The 17,053-nt window shown below is 47.1% G+C and overlaps 1 protein-coding gene across 3 annotated transcripts in view; it reads left to right on the forward strand.

Annotated features, from left to right (window-relative positions):
* LOC137647194 (valine--tRNA ligase-like) overlaps positions 1–17,053 on the forward strand; it is an 89,452-nt gene that overhangs the window by 26,978 nt on the left and 45,421 nt on the right. For all 3 annotated transcript variants that reach the window (XM_068380521.1, XM_068380523.1, XM_068380522.1), the window contains exons 6-7: positions 5,529–5,757; positions 6,490–6,669. In XM_068380521.1, the coding sequence (XP_068236622.1) occupies positions 5,529–5,757; positions 6,490–6,669 (409 nt within the window). The remainder of the gene's footprint in view (positions 1–5,528; positions 5,758–6,489; positions 6,670–17,053) is intronic.

Below are 17,053 nucleotides of genomic sequence, written 5' to 3' on the forward strand. Positions count from 1 at the left end.
TCGTCTCTGCTGTTCCCCGCTCTCCTCCATCTGAGTTTTCGCTAGGCGTACAACAAGCTAAGTCGAGCTATACTAAGCTTGTCCTAGCTAGATCCTCCAAGAGGGCTTTAAGGATCTTAGGGGAGTGGCTTCAGTCTAAACAACACCTGGGCAAGACTTCCTTCATGTTCCCTCCAACGAAGCTCGCTTCGAAAGGTTGCGTTTGGTATGCCACAGGGGAAGCACCAGGCTTGGGAGTACCTGCCTCTGCCCAGGCTGACTTCTCAAGTCTGGTGGACTCGCCTAGGAGGACTGCGATGAGACGCTCGAAGGTTTGTTGGACCTTCTCAGACCTGGATCATCTTCTGAAAGGGTTGTTCAGAGCTTTCGAAATGTTCAACTTTCTCGACTGGTGCCTGGGAGCCCTCAGCAAGAAAACATCTCCTGCGGACAAAGACTCTGCCATGCTAATTATGTCCTGCATGGATAAGGCTATCAGGGATGGATCGGGTGAGCTAGCGTCGTTATTTGTATCAGGGGTGTTGAAGAAAAGGGAACAACTGTGTACCTTCCTCTCAGCCAGCATTACACCGTGCCAGCGGTCACAGCTCCTTTTTGCTCCACTCTCAAAGTTCCTCTTTCCCGAGGAGCTAATTAAGGACTTGTCGGCTGCCCTGATACAGAAGGACACGCACGATCTTGTAGCCTCATCGGCTCGTAAGTCTAAGGTTACCACCTCTGTCCCCAAGACTTATCGCTCCCCAGTGGCTGATACCCCGGCCACTAGGTTCATACCGCCCTTTCGTGGTAGAGCCCCCAGCCGAGGAAGCTCCCGTCCAGACTCTCACAGGGGCAAGTCTAGGAAAGGACCCAGGACATCTAAGGGAAAGCACTGACTCTCAGATTCTCCAGACAACAGTAGGAGCCAGACTCAAGATCTTCTGGCAAGCCTGGGAGAAGAGAGGTGCAGACGCACAGTCTGTCAGTTGGCTGAGGTACGGTTACAGGATTCCATTCTGCCTCAAACCGCCTCTGACCACATCGCCCATCAACCTCTCTCCCAACTACAAAGAAGAGGACAAGAGGCTAGCATTGCAACAGGAGGTGTCGCTACTTGTGCAGAAGAAGGCAGTGGTTATAGTCCGGGACCATCAATCCCCGGGCTTCTACAACCGTCTCTTTCTTGTAGCCAAAAAGACAGGAGGTTGGAGACCGGTGCTGGACGTCAGCTCTCTCAACGAGTATGTCACCAAGCAGACGTTCACAATGGAGACGACCAAGTCGGTCTTAGCAGCGGTCAGACAGGAGGACTGGATGGTCTCGTTGGACTTGAAAGATGCATACTTTCACGTTCCCATTCATCCAGACTCCCAACCTTTCCTGAGATTCGTTTTCGGAAAGGTTGTCTATCAGTTCCAAGCCCTGTGTTTTGGCCTAAGCACAGCTCCTATGGTCTTTACTCATCTGATGAGGAATGTAGCGAAATTCCTGCACTTATCGAACATCAGAGCCTCCCTCTACCTAGACGACTGGCTGTTGAGAGCCTCCACGAGTCGTCGTTGTCTGGAGAACCTCTCTTGGACTTTAGATCTAATCAGAGACCTAGGTCTATTAGTCAATATAGAGAAATCTCAACTCATTCCCTTCCAATCCATTGTGTACCTGGGAATGGAGATTCAGAGTCGGGATTTTCGGGCTTTTCCATCGGCCCCCAGGATAAACCAAGCCCTAGAGTGCATCATGAGCATGCTGAAGAGGAGCAATTGCTCAGTGAGACAGTGGATGAGTCTCACAGGGACCCTCTCATCTCTGGCCCTGTTTGTCGAGCTAGGGAGACTCCACCTCCGCCCTCTTCAATTCCATCTTGCAGCTCATTGGGACAAGGGCTCGACTCTAGAAGCAGTCTCTATCCCTATCAACCAAGAGATGAAGACCACTCTCCGGTGGTGGAAGCACAATCTCCTTCTCAAGGAGGGTCTATCATTGGCAATCCAGACCCCCCATCTTCATCTCTTTTCGGATGCATCGGACTCGGGCTGGGGTGCGACCTTGGACGGACGGGAATGCTCAGGAGTATGGAACAAGGAACAAGGATTACTCCACATCAACTGCAAGGAACTGTTAGCAGTTCATCTTGCCCTGTTGAACTTCAAGTCCCTCCTGCTAGGCAAAGTGGTGGAGGTGAATTCAGACAACACCACAGCCTTGGCTTACATCTCCAAGCAAGGAGGGACCCATTCGAGGAGCCTTTACGAGATCGCAAGGGACCTCCTCATTTGGTCAAGAGGTCTAAACCTCACACTGGTCACGAGGTTCATCCAGGGCGATATGAATGTTTCAGCGGATCGCCTCAGCAGAAGGAATCAGGTCATTCCCACGGAATGGACCCTCCACAAGAGTGTGTGCAACAGACTTTGGACCTTGTGGGGTCAACCTACCATAGATCTGTTTGCCACCTCCATCACCAAGAGACTTCCGCTTTATTGTTCCCCTGTTCCAGACCCTGCAGCGGTTCATGTGGATGCTTTTCTTCTGAACTGGTCCCATCTCGACCTGTACGCATTCCCTCCGTTCAAGATTATAAACAAAGTTCTGCAGAAATTCGTCTCGCACGAAGGGACACGGCTGACGCTGGTTGCTCCCCTTTGGCCTGCAAGAGAATGGTACACAGAGGTACTTCAATGGCTAGTCGACTTCCCCAGGACTCTACCTCTAAGAGTGGACCTTCTACGTCAACCACACGTAGACAGGTTGCACCCAAACCTCCACGCTCTTCGACTGACTGCCTTCAGACTGTCGAAAGATTCGCTAGAGCTAGAGGCTTTTCGAAGGAGGCAGCCAGTGCGATTGCCAGAGCTAGAAGAATTTCCACTCGTAGAGTCTACCAGTCTAAGTGGGAGGTCTTCCGAAGCTGGTGTAGAGCCAATTCAATATCCTCTACCAATACCTCTGTGATCCAAATAGCTGACTTCCTTCTTCATCTTAGGAATGAGAGATCCCTTTCAACACCTACGATTAAAGGGTATAGGAGCATGTTGGCCTCAGTCCTCCGCCACAGGGGTTTGGACCTGTCTTCCAACAAGGACCTTCAAGACATTCTCAAGTCTTTTGAGACGTCTAAAGAACGTCGTCTTTCCACTCCAGGCTGGAATCTAGACGTAGTCTTAAGGTTCCTTATGACATCTAGGTTCGAACCTCTCCAGTCAGCTTCCTTCAAGGATCTTACCCTCAAGACTGCTTTTCTCGTTTGCCTTGCAACAGCTAAGAGAGTCAGTGAGGTTCATGCCTTCAGCAAGAACATTGGTTTCACAACCGAATCAGCTACATGTTCTTTTCAGCTTGGATTCCTAGCAAAGAACGAGCTTCCTTCACGTCCTTGGCCTAGATCGTTCGAAATACCTAGCCTCTCCAACATGGTAGGTAACGAACTAGAGAGAGTTCTTTGCCCTGTCAGAGCTCTCAAATATTATCTGAAGAGATCTAAACCTATTCGAGGACAGTCAGAAGCCTTATGGTGTGCCATCAAGAAACCCTCGAGACCCATGTCCAAGAATGGGCTTTCGTACTATATAAGGCTTCTGATCAGAGAAGCACATTCTCACTTAAAGGAGGAAGACCTTGCATTGCTGAAGGTAAGGACCCACGAAGTAAGAGCTGTAGCTACTTCGTTGGCCTTTAATAAAAACCGTTCTCTGCAGAGCATTATGGATGCAACGTATTGGAGGAGCAAGTCAGTGTTTGCATCATTTTATCTGAAAGATGTCCAGTCTCTTTACGAGAACTGCTACACCCTGGGACCATTCGTAGCAGCGAGTGCAGTAGTAGGTGAGGGCTCAGCCACTACATTCCCTTAATCCCATAACCTTTTTAACCTTTCTCTTGAATACTTTTATTGTTGTTTTTATGGTTGTTACGGTAGGCTAAGAAGCCTTCCGCATCCTTGGATTTGGCGGGTGGTCTATTCATTCTTGAGAAGCGCCTGGGTTAAAGGTTTGGTAGAGGTCCTTTAGTAGGGTTGCAACCCCTTGTACTTTGGCACCTTTGGGTTGATTCAGCCTCCAAGAGGAACGCTGCGCTCAGTAAGGAAGACGAACTTTAAATAAAAGGCAGAGTAACGGTTCTATTCGACTTCCTTACCAGGTACTTATTATTTCATTGTTATTTGAGATAACTGTTATATGAAATTTGGGATACTTAGCTATCCTTTAATCATGTACACTGGTTTTCACCCACCTCCCTGGGTGTGAATCAGCTACATGATTATCGGGTAAGTTTAATATTGAAAAATGTTATTTTTATTAATAAAATAAATTTTTGAATATACTTACCCGATAATCATGATTTAATCGACCCTCCCTTTCCTCCCCAGAGAGAACCAGTGGACCGAGGAATAATTGAGGAGGTGTCAACAACAAATGATTGAGTACCTAGCCACAGGTGGCGCTGGTAAGTACACCCCCTTCTAGTATTGTGATAGCTGGCGTATCCCTCCATAGAATTCTGTCGGGCAACGGAGTTGACAGCTACATGATTATCGGGTAAGTATATTCAAAAATTTATTTTATTAATAAAAATAACATATATATATATCTAAAGTAGGAAGATGTGATGTAGTTCTAAGGGAAAAGTATGGGAAATATGTCTGGGTAATAAGCAAAGCTCTACCTCCAGTTTGTTTCTTCATTATGATCAGAGATAAATGTAAACAAAACATTGGTTGCCATTTTTTATCGTGCTTTTTGGCGTGTTTAGGAAACGCATGATATAAAATCGCCTTTAATATTTGTGCCTGTTTTAGTTTAGGGTACTGTAGTACATGCATTAAGTGTTCTGTACATTAAAGGGTAGTTTGTTAACAGTACTACGTACAAGGGAAGGTTTTAAAAGTCTGAATATACATGTTAAATAAATAGGTAAATATGGTGTCACTACTTCGCGGATTTTCACCTATCGCGGCCGCGTCTGGAACCTATCTACCGCGATAAACGAGGGTTCACTGTATAGTAGAAGACTCATCTTATTATTTTTGGCTTCTTTCCCATCATTCTGTAGTAAAATAGAATAAGTAGTAGGTAAACAAAGTCATAATTTGCTTTGTTGCTGTATCCCCTTTGTTGTCTAATCTTTATTTCATGTGAAGACGCTTAAAATACGCTTTCCAAATTTGATATATAATAGCAATAGTAAGCATTGAGTTACGACTTCCTAGCCTTCATTCTTGCTTCTTCTTCTCTTCTGCCTTCTCTTCTGCCTTTCTATCCAACCACTCTTGGACTTCGATGTTGATTGGCCCCTACATTCATAATTCCATTCATTCAATTCTGCAGTTATATCCAATAATCATTTTTGGAAGACCCAGACCTATATGGCTGAGGACTATGAAGTGTGAAGCAGAAGATGATGAATGGAGAAGTATTTATTTAAAAGCTCAAGATAGAGGCGACTGTCGAAATCTAATTGAGGCCCTTTACGTCAATAGGCGTAGGAGGAGACGATGATGATGAAAATTTGACAGCATATTATTTCTCTTACATTTCGTGTCCTTTCAGAACATGAGCAAGTCAGTGAGTGAGGCCTTCATAAAACTATTCAATGCAGGGCTGGTCTATAGGAAGATGTCGCTGGTTAACTGGTGCTGCGAACTCCAGTCCGCGATATCGAACATCGAAGTGGAACACTTGGAACTGGAGGGACCGACGCCCCTGAGAGTTCCCGGCTATGAGCAGCCCGTCACCTTCGGGAAGATGTACGATTTTGCTTACGAAGTTAGCGGATCTGGTGAGTGACCCTGATGAAGTTCCTGTTGATAATTTGATAAAGAAAGGGTCTCGTGCTAATACTGGCATCATGAGAAGACCTCATGTAGATGAGTTACTTTGAGATCAGCATTAGCTGGTACTGATAAGCTTAGGCCGTACAAAACAGCAGTAACTTGCGAGCCTTGCATTCGCATGGACAGCAGATTGAGTCCCCCCCCTGGCCCATAAAGCTTAAGCTATTGGGGAGGTTACTGTTCAGTTCGGCGCCAGAGTTGGAGATTAGACTTGTTGATGTTCTGATGATCATCTCTTCAGATGAAATTGTAAATGAAACTAGACACATTTAACTTATACCCAAGAGGCTAAATTGGCATCATTCCAAGGCCAGTCTACGGAGGAGTAACTAGAATTATAGGTTTCACAGAAGCAGGAGCACTCAATTGCAAATGTGTCCTTATCAAAGATATCATGAAAATTATGGTACTTCTTATAAAAACATGGTGTTAGTGCAGAGAAAATGGGTAAGACTGTTTTTGTAATATATATGAATTTTCCTAAATGACACCTATTCTTAGTGGATAAAATCTAAGCAGGACATAAAAGCTTTTTAATATTTGTTTCTGTTCTGTTTTTAAAACTTCATTCTTAGGAAATGAAGTATTCTTATGAAGTTAATATTCCGTGCTACATCAAATGATACATAACAGGACAAAGTCAGAAATAGTAAATTAAACTAGAGACTATTTCGCAGACGAGGTTATTGTCGTGAGCACCACAAGACCCGAAACCATGCTAGGGGATACAGCGGTGATGGTCAATCCAGCGGACGGCCGGTACGCCCACCTCGTCGGAAAGAAGGCCCGCCACCCTTTCCGCCAGGAGGAAATCAGGATCATCGCCGACGAGCACGTCAATCCGGACTTTGGCACAGGTACGGTGATTAGTCGTTTACGTTTACGAGAGACGAGAGGAATCTGTTGCCATTTACTTGTCCTTCTTTTTAAGATCGTCTTGAATTTGGATCTCTTTTCCAATCATCTAAGATTGTCGTAACCTTACGCTTCAACCTCTAGTTGTTTCTATCTTAGCAATTATTTTATATATTTAGTCATGTTTGATCAATGTATTCTTTCATTCATATTGTGAGAATTATATTTTCTATTAGCTTTCAATTCCTTTATTCCTTTTATTAAAAAGTATTTTTCAATATTAAACTTAGCCGGTGATTATATAAGCTGCAGCTCTGCTGCCCGACAGAAAAACTCTACGTTCAAAATCCGCCAGCGATCGCTATGCAGGTAGGGGGTGTACTTCAACAGCGCCATCTGTCGTGCAGGTACTCAGTACTCAATGTAAACACAGAACTCAATTTTCTCTCTGTCGTGCCACCGGCAAGACCTACTAAATTCGCTGTTGCTTACTGGATTGGTTTTCACATATTTTGGTGAAGTACACATTTCTAGTTATTAGCTTTCGCTTTGCAGACGTTATCTTCAATACATCCTTGCATTCTTTTATTGATTTTGGATTATTTGTTGACGACTTTGGATAGATTTTGAATTCCCCTTTGACTAATTCAAAATGGCTGACCCTTCTCAAGTCCCTAAATTCAGGAAATGTAATGCTAGGGACTGTTCAAGGCGTCTTCCGAAGGCCTCTATCGATCCTCACACCGTTTGTTCCAATTGTCGGGATAAGACCTGTCAATTGGAAGATTGATGTGAGGAATGCGTTGGGCTTTCGGAATTCGATTTCATCGAATTCCAGAAATACACACGTAGGCTAGAGAGAGATAGAGTCAGGAGAAGTTCATCTCGCTCCGTTGAATTTTCCTCTCCTCATGCCCCACAACCTATTCCTTCCCCTGTAGTGGTTGCTCCTGATCCCCCTTCTAGCACTCAACAACCTTCGATGGCAGATATGATGCGTGCCATCCAGGCTCTGGGTGAGAGAGTCGAGTCATTGGCGAGTGACCGTAACCAACTCATGGCAGACGTCAAGGAGTTGAAGTGTAAGAGTGCGGTGGGTAGTGACAAAGTGAGTGGTAGTGTTGTGGAAAGTGTTGTAGATAGTGTTGCGCTTGAGGGTTCGTCTGTTCGTGCCTGTCGTCCTCCCAGTCCGGGACCTCTTGCAAGCTCCCAAGCCCAGGGGAGAAGCAATGTCGTACGACCAAAGGGTTCGAGAGGCTTTAATCAGCGAACAGACGTTCCCTCCGTGGTTTCGGGCGTATCTAACCAAGATCGCCCCACCCACACGAAGACGAGAGAGCCCATTTATTCCTCGTCTGCGGAAGAGGTTTCTCGAAAGAATCCATGGACCAAGGTCTCGCGGCCTCTTAAGCGCAAGTCGGTCCCTTCCGCGCAAGTCCAACGGCCCAGTTGTAGCCACTGGGTCAGTTCGGACTCGCTGCAGTCTTCCGATGACTGCACACCTCCTAAGAGAGGCAAAGCGGTACCGCATCAGGCAGTAACACCGTCTGTTGCTGCACCTGCTACTGTAGACCCTAAGTGGTCTTTGCTGCAGACCATGCAGTCACAGTTAACGTCATTGATGCAGGACTTTTGTGCGGAGAAGGTTGACGCTGCACCAACCTCTAGCCTACAACCACCCACGGTTGTGCGTCCAGTGGACGCTGAGGCTACCTTCTCCCGCACTCCAGCTGTGAGAGTCCTGCCACCCATGCGTTCCAGTGTACCCTGCCAGCCGCATGTTGACGTTCAGCGACGCACGGAACCTTCCGTTGACGTTCGCGAGTTACAACAACAACCTAAGTTGTTTTGTTTTGACGCGGTGCGTCAACCTCCGCAACCCAGTGTGGTTACCACTACTCGCCCACAGCAGACTAGACAGTCTGGAATAGACGCTTTGTGCCCCCGCGCTGCTATGGTTGTTGCCAGTTCACAGACTGGGCAACAGTTCCATGACGTTGCGTCCGGTTCAGTCACGCATGCACCCGTGCTGCCGGACTCAGCTGACCAGCCGATTGCTACTCCTTTGCCGCTTCCTCCTCAGTTTTCAGATGATGGACTCTCTGATGATGACGACGCTGCACACATTGACGACCCGCATACGGACATCGACGAACCCAAGACCACGCAACCCTCCTTGGACTTTAGAAAAGTTCTTGCTTTGTTCAAGGAGATGTTTCCTGATCAGTTTGTGCCTGCGGCTCCACGCTCTCCTCCGTCTGAGTTCGCTTTAGGCACGCAGTCATCAGCGCCTGCCTTCACGAAACTCGTCCTCGCCCGCTCGTCCAAGAGAGCTTTACGAGTTTTAGGGGATTGGATGCAGTCCAAAAAGAACCTTGGGAAGACAGCTTTTACGTTTCCCCCTGCGAGACTCTCTTCCAGATCGAGCGTCTGGTATGCCACGGGAGAAGTTCTCGGCTTGGGAGTTCCTGCCTCTGCCCAGGGCGACTTCTCAAGTCTAGTAGACTCTCCCCGCAGGCTGGCCATGAGACGCTCTAAGATTTGTTGGTCTCCTTCAGACTTAGACCATCTGTTGAAAGGAGTGTTTAGAGCCTTCGAGGTCTTTAACTTTTTGGACTGGTGTCTGGGAGCTTTGAGCAGGAAGATCTCCCCTTCTGACAAGGAAGCTTCCTTGCTCATTATGTCCTGTATGGACAAGGCCATACGTGACGGATCCAGTGAGCTTGCGGCTTCGTTCGTTTCCGGGGTCCTCAAGAAACGGGAAAACCTTTGCTCTTTCTTGTCAGCGGGAGTAACACCGTGTCAGAGATCGGAACTTCTGTTTGCTCCTCTCTCAAAGTGCCTTTTCCCAGAGGACTTGATAAAGGAGATTGCTGCCTCCTTGATTCAAAAAGACACTCATGACCTGGTTGCGTCCTCTGCCCGCAAAGCCACCCCTTTGCCTACCTTGTCTAGACCCAGGATGGACACTCCAGCGTCCAGATTCCTTCCGCCTTTTCGTGGCAGAGCCTCCAGCAGAGGAGGTGCTCGTGCCGAAGGGAGACGTGGGAAGAAGAAAGGTACCAAGTCCTTTAAGGGCAGAGTCTGACTGCCACCTTCTTCAGACAGCAGTGGGAGCCAGACTCAAGAACTTCTGGCAGACCTGGGAGAAAAGGGGCGCAGATGCACAATCTGTGAAGTTGCTCAGAGAAGGGTACAAGATCCCGTTTGTACGCAAACCCCCTCTAGCAACGTCTCCCATCGATCTCTCTCCCAGGTACAGAGAGGAGGACAAGAGACTAGCTTTGAAGCAAGAGGTGTCTCTCTTGCTAGAAAAGGGAGCGGTAGTCAAAGTCCGGGACCATCAACCCCCGGGCTTCTACAACCGTCTCTTCTTAGTGGTAAAGAAGACAGGAGGGTGGAGGCCGGTGCTAGACGTCAGTGCGCTGAATGTCTTTGTCACAAAGCAGACGTTCGCCATGGAGACCACAAAGTCTGTTCTAGCAGCGGTCAGGAAGGAAGACTGGATGGTCTCTTTAGACCTAAGGGACGCTTACTTTCACGTCCCCATCCACCCAGAATCCCAACCTTTTCTGAGATTCGTTTACGAAAAGGTTGTCTACCAATTTCAAGCCCTGTGCTTTGGCCTAAGCACGGCTCCTCTTGTCTTTACGAAGCTGATGAGGAATATTGCCAAATTCCTGCATTCAGCGGATATCAGAGCCTCCCTCTATTTGGACGACTGGCTTCTAAGAGCTTCTTCCAGTCGTCGCTGTCTGGAGAATCTAAAGTGGACTCTAGATCTGACCAAGGAATTGGGTCTCCTGGTCAATATGGAAAAGTCCCAACTGGTCCCATCCCAAACTATAGTGTACTTAGGGATGGAGATTCACAGTCAAGCTTTTCGGGCTTTTCCGTCGGCCCCCAGAACAAGTCAAGCCCAAGGATGCATCCAGAACATGCTAAAGAAGGAACGATGTTCAGTCAGACAGTGGATGAGTCTGATAGGGATGCTTTCATCCCTGGAACAGTTCATTTCGTTAGGGAGACTGCACCTCCGTCCCCTTCAATTTCACCTAGCTGTTCACTGGAAGAAGGACAAGACGCTAGAAGCGGTCTCGATCCCCATTTCCGAGAAGATGAAGTCATCACTGACTTGGTGGAAGGACAACATCAACCTCAGAGAGGGTCTGCCCCTGGCTGTTCAGACCCCCAACCACGTTCTCTTCTCGGACGCATCGGACACGGGCTGGGGTGCGACATTAGACGGTCGGGAATGCTCGGGAACTTGGAACTCGAATCAAAGAACGTTACATATCAACTGCAAGGAGCTACTGGCAGTTCATCTGGCCTTGAAAAGCTTCAAGTCCCTCCTAGGCAAGGTGGTGGAGGTGAACTCAGACAACACCACGGCCTTGGCGTACATCTCCAAGCAAGGAGGGACCCATTCTATGACGTTGTACGAGATCGCAAGGGACCTCCTCACCTGGTCAAGAGATCTAAACCTTTCTCTAGTAACGAGGTTCATTCAAGGCAACATGAATGTCATGGCGGATTGCCTCAGTCGGAAGGGTCAAATCATTCCAACAGAATGGACCCTACACAAGGATGTGTGCAAGAGACTATGGGCCACATGGGGCCAACCTACCATAGATCTCTTTGCAACCTCGATGACCAAGAGGCTCCCAATTTATTGCTCGCCAATCCCGGACCCAGCAGCAGTTCATATAGATGCCTTTCTACTGGATTGGTCCCATCTAGACCTTTATGCATTCCCCCCGTTCAAGATTGTCAACAAGGTACTGCAGAAGTTCGCCTCTCACGAAGGGACAAGGTTGACGTTAGTTGCTCCCCTCTGGCCCGCGAGAGAATGGTTCACCGAGGTACTTCAATGGCTGGTGGACGTTCCCAGAACTCTTCCTCTAAGAGTGGACCTTCTACGTCAGCCACACGTAAAGAAGGTACACCCAGGCCTCCACGCTCTTCGTCTGACTGCCTTCAGACTATCGAAAGACTCTCGAGAGCTAGAGGCTTTTCGAAGGAGGCAGCCAGGGCGATTGCTAGAGCAAGGAGGACATCCACTCTTAGAGTCTACCAGTCGAAGTGGGAAGTCTTCCGAAACTGGTGCAAGTCGGTATCAGTATCCTCGACCAGTACCTCTGTAACCCAAATAGCTGACTTCCTATTATACCTGAGGAAGGAAAGATCTCTTTCAGCTCCCACTATCAAAGGTTACAGAAGCATGTTGGCAGCAGTCTTCCGTCACAGAGGCTTAGATCTTTCTAACAACAAAGATCTACAGGACCTCCTTAAGTCTTTTGAGACCTCGAAGGAGCGTCGTTTGGCTACACCGGGTTGGAATTTAGACGTGGTACTAAGATTCCTTATGTCAGAAAGGTTCGAGCCACTACAATCAGCCTCCTTTAAAGATATCACTTTAAAGACTCTTTTCCTCGTTTGCTTAGCAACAGCTAAAAGAGTCAGTGAGATACACGCCTTCAGCAGGAACATCGGATTTTCATCTGAAACGGCTACATGTTCTTTACAGCTTGGTTTTCTAGCCAAAAACGAGCTATCTTCTCGTCCTTGGCCGAAATCGTTCGATATTCCAAGCCTTTCAAATTTGGTTGGAAATGAACTAGAAAGAGTCTTATGCCCTGTTAGAGCTCTTAAGTTCTATTTAAGACGAACTAAACCTTTACGAGGACAGTCAGAAGCTTTATGGTGTGCTATTAAGAAACCTTCTTTGCCTATGTCAAAGAATGCAGTTTCCTATTATATCAGACTGTTGATACGAGAAGCTCATTCCCATCTGAATGAGGAAGACCTTGCTTTGCTGAAGGTAAGGACACATGAAGTTAGAGCTGTCGCAACTTCAGTGGCCTTTAAACAAAATAGATCTCTGTTGAGTATAATGGACGCAACCTATTGGAGAAGCAAGTCAGTGTTCGCGTCTTTTTATCTTAAAGATGTCCAGTCTCTTTACGAGAACTGCTACACCCTGGGACCATTCGTAGCAGCGAGTGCAGTAGTGGGTGAGGGCTCAACCACTACATTCCCCTAATTCCATAACCTTTTTTAATCTTTCTCTTGAAATGTTTTTTATTGTTGTTTTTTGGGTTGTCCGGAAGGCTAAGAAGCCTTTCGAATCCTGGTTGATTTGGCGGGTGGTCAAATTCTTTTCTTGAGAAGCGCCTAGATTAGAGGTTTTGATGAGGTCCTGTAGTATGGGTTGCAACCCTTGATACTTCAGCTCCTAGGAGTCGCTCAGCATCCTAAGAGGATCGCGAGGCTAAGTAAGGAAGACGTACTTAAAAAAGGCAGAGTAATTGTTCAAGTCGACTTCCTTACCAGGTACTTATTTATTTTATGTTTGTTATTTTGAATAACTGCTAAAATGAAATACAAAATCCTTAGCTCATAATAATGTAAACAATTAATGCTGGTCTCTACCCACCCCCCTGGGTGTGAATCAGCTTATATAATCACCGGCTAAGTTTAATATTGAAAAAAGGGATTTTGACGTAGGAAAAATCTATTTCTGGGCGAGGGACCTGTGCCGCCCAGTGAATAAGCTCCTATTAGCACTTATTCTTAGGTAATTTACTGCTAAATATACCAGAGAAAAAATGTAAAGGAGTGCTAGGTTAACTAGCTCGCTCACCTATTGGTGTCGGTATAGAATTGGGCGTATAATCCAGAGGTCCCGCACTATTTAGATTCATCCACGACAAAGACCCCAATAGAGGAGAGCCGTTCAACCTCACTCGGCACCACCAACTCTGCATCCGCTCAGAACCCAACTCCTTAGCACCCAAAGTTTGGGGACTCCAAGGGAGAGGAGCTGGGAGGGTTCACTGGGCGGCACAGGTCCCTCGCCCAGAAATAGATTTTTCCTACGTCAAAATCCCTTTTCTGGGCTTGAACCTGTGCCGGCCAGTGAATATATACAAGAGAAATGTCACCAAACTTGCAAAATAAAGGAAAAAACATAAACATAAGGGAAATACAAGTTGCTTTAATCAGAGATGAGTGCCAAAAACAGCTATAAGGGTATCTTAAAAAGAACATAAATCCACTTGGTAGAACAATTGACAAAAAAGGTAAGGTATAATAATGCCGTGAGTGATGATATATACAGATACTCAGGAGTCAAAAATTTACAAATATATTAATAGTAATCAGGTGCGAAACCAACGAATACAAATAGGGTATAAATGAGGCAGGTAAGGGGGAGAGATAAAATGACAAGGAATTAATATGTGAGTTACCTGGGGGTAACTACACTCCCTGCAGCTACTGTAGGAAATTTAAGGGCTTCCAAATGTTTAAGATAGTGTTTCTTGAACACTGACGGTGACTTCCACCCTGTATACATGGAAAGATCCGTAAAATTCATGTGGTGAAAAAAGTTCACCGAAGTAGCAACCGCTCTGATATCATGTGCAAGAGGAAAAGAGTCAGGGCTAGCTTGTTTAATAAAATATAAAATCTGTTGCCTGATCCCTTTAATGGTAATGGTACCGCCTTGTTCTCTAACGAATAGAGGCCCCGAGGAGTTAGAGGAGGTCCGGGATAAATAAGACCTAAGAGTAGTAACAGGGCACAGAGACGGATCTTGCGTGAGGGGAACAATTTTCCAGGAGGACCATCTGTTCTGAGGGTCTTCGTTCTTAGCTAAAAAGAATTTGTTAGGTGAAAGAAGGACCTCTCCCGAAGGAAGGAACTCAATATGACCCGGGTCTCTTGATAAAGCTGCCAGTTCAGAAATTCTTGCCCCGGAAGCCAAACTCACCAGGAAAAGTGTTTTCCTGAGAAGGGGAATGTAATCACAAGAACTGTTAATGGTATCAGAAGCCAATTTGAGTACATCATTCAGGAACCAGGTAACCAGGGTAGGACGAGTAACCGGTTTCAGTCTGGCACAGGCTTTCGGAATTGAAGCTAACAAAGAGTCGGTTAAGTCTATGTTAAAACCCACTAGAAAGATCTTTTTCAAGGCAGATTTAATAGTGGTGATGGTATTGGCTGCCAGACCTGATTCTAATAAAGTTCTAAAGAAAGTGACTGTAAGGTTCAAGTTCATACAGTGTACGTCTGAGTCTATCAAAAATTTAGCCAACTTTTTAACCGCAGAATCATATTGGCGGATGGTGGAATCCCGTTTATCTGATTCTAAGAACAGGGTGTTTTGAGGATCGATATTGGCACCATGCATGGCCGCAAACTTCATGAAGTCCATAAAGTTAGGGCGTTCTGAATGTTTGAGAAAGCGTACACAACGCGTGTTTGTACTATCTGAGACAGAACCGGATTGGGTATCGGGTGAGGATGTAGTCTCAACTCTCGCAGGAGAGGGTACCAATTGCTCTTGGGCCAGTTGGGTGCGACCAAGGCTACTCGTCCCTTGAAGGATCTCAGCTTGTCTAGGACTTTCAGTAAAAGATTCACCGGGGGAAAGAGATAAATCCTTTCCCAGATGTCCCAATTCTGTGACATGGCGTCTGTGGGTCTAGATTGGGAGCCACATATACTCTCAATTTGTGGTTGGACTCCGTGGCGAAGAGGTCCACTTGGAGACCCGGAACCCGAGAGAGAATCCACCGGAATGACTTTAGATCGAGTGACCATTCCGATTCTAGAGGGGAGGTCCGGGACAAGGCGTCTGCCACTACGTTCCGGACTCCCGCCAGGTGGACAGCTGAAAGATGCCAGCGGTTCGAGGCTGCTAGGGAGAATATGGCTACTAGAACATGGTTCCGAGGCCCTGATTTTGATCCGCCTCTGTTGAGGCAGCGGACCACCACTTCGCTGTCGAGAACCAGACGAAGGTGTTGTCTCTTGGGTGGAGCGAGACGTTTCAGGGTTAGAAGAACTGCCATGGCCTCCAGCACATTGATGTGAAATTGGCGGAATAAGGGAGACCAAAGACCTTGAACTTTCCTGAGCTGAGAATAGCCTCCCCAACCTGATAGGGATGCGTCCGTGTGATTGATTAACTTCGGAGGCGGAAATCGAAGGGGAACTGACTTTGACAGATTGTTGGCCCTTGTCCAAGGTAGAAGTCTTTCCCGGAGAATGGGAGGAAGGCGGACTTTCCTGTCCCGGAGCTTCCGGTTCGCTCTCGAACGCCAGACACGATTGATATCTTTCAATTTTGCCTTCAGAAGTAGATCCGTCACTGAAGCAAATTGAAGGGACCCTAGGATCCTCTCTTGGAGTCGTCTGGAACTTACTTTGTCTTTGAGAAAGCGTTTGGTGTTCATTGCAATCTCTAACCTCTTGGGTTTGGGAAGACACAGAGTGTGAGATATAAGATCCCATTGCAGACCGAGCCATTGGAACTTTGATTTCGGAAGAAGACGGGACTTCTTGAAGTTGATCTGGAAGCCTAGAGATTGAAGGTATTGGATGACTCTGTGAGTGGCTTTTAGGCAATTTTGGGAGGTGTCTGACCAAATGAGCCAGTCGTCCAGATAGGCTACTACTTGAATCCCTTGATTTCTGAGTTCCTGAACAGCAACTTCTGCTAACTTTGTGAAGATCCTTGGGGCGATGTTGAGCCCGAAAGGCATCACCTTGAAGGAGTAATTTTTGTCCCCTAGGCGGAAGCCTAGATACGGACGGAAGTGTCTCGCTATCGGGACGTGATAATAGGCGTCTGTAAGATCGATAGAGGTGGTGACGGCCCCACGGGGAAGTAAGGTCCGCACCTGCGAGACGGTAAGCATGCGAAACTTGTCGCATTGAATGGACAAGTTGAGAAGGGATAGGTCTAGAATCACTCTTCTCTTGTCCGAATCCTTCTTCGGGACACTGAACAGCCGACCCTGAAACTTCAGGTGTTTCGTTTCTTGTATGGCGTTCTTTTGTAACAGGTCCTGGACAAATTCGACTAGGTCCGGAGTGGAATGTTGATGAAATCTGTTCGGAGGAGGAGGTCCTTGAATCCAACTCCACCCCAGTCCCTTGGAGATGATACTGAAAGCCCAGGGACTGAACCTCCATTTGTTGCGGAAGGCATAAAGCCTCCCCCCTACCCGCTGCACCTCAGTATTGGCTTGAGGAGTTGCCTCCACGTCCGCCTCGGAAGTTCTTTCCCTTGCGAAAGAATCTACCTCTACCTCTGTTCTGGTTTGAACCACGGTGGTAGCCTCTACCTCTGTTATAACTCTGGGAAGAGCCTTGAGCCTCATAAGACTGGTTAAAGGCTGGAGAGGTGGTGGAGGCACCGGGAAGCTGGCTCTTAGGGAGCAGAACGGTGACATAGTCGTCCGATGAAGGAGCCTGAGAGGTGGAAGGCTGTGCAGGAGCAGCAGGAGATGGAGGAAGAGGCTGACGGAAAACGGACGAACTACTCTGCTGTTGCCGGAACTGGGTGGAGGTATACGGGCGGAGCTTCTTCCT

Source organism: Palaemon carinicauda, chromosome 9 (assembly GCF_036898095.1).
Source record: "Palaemon carinicauda isolate YSFRI2023 chromosome 9, ASM3689809v2, whole genome shotgun sequence".
In the NCBI taxonomy this organism is placed as follows: Eukaryota; Metazoa; Arthropoda; class Malacostraca; order Decapoda; family Palaemonidae; genus Palaemon; species Palaemon carinicauda.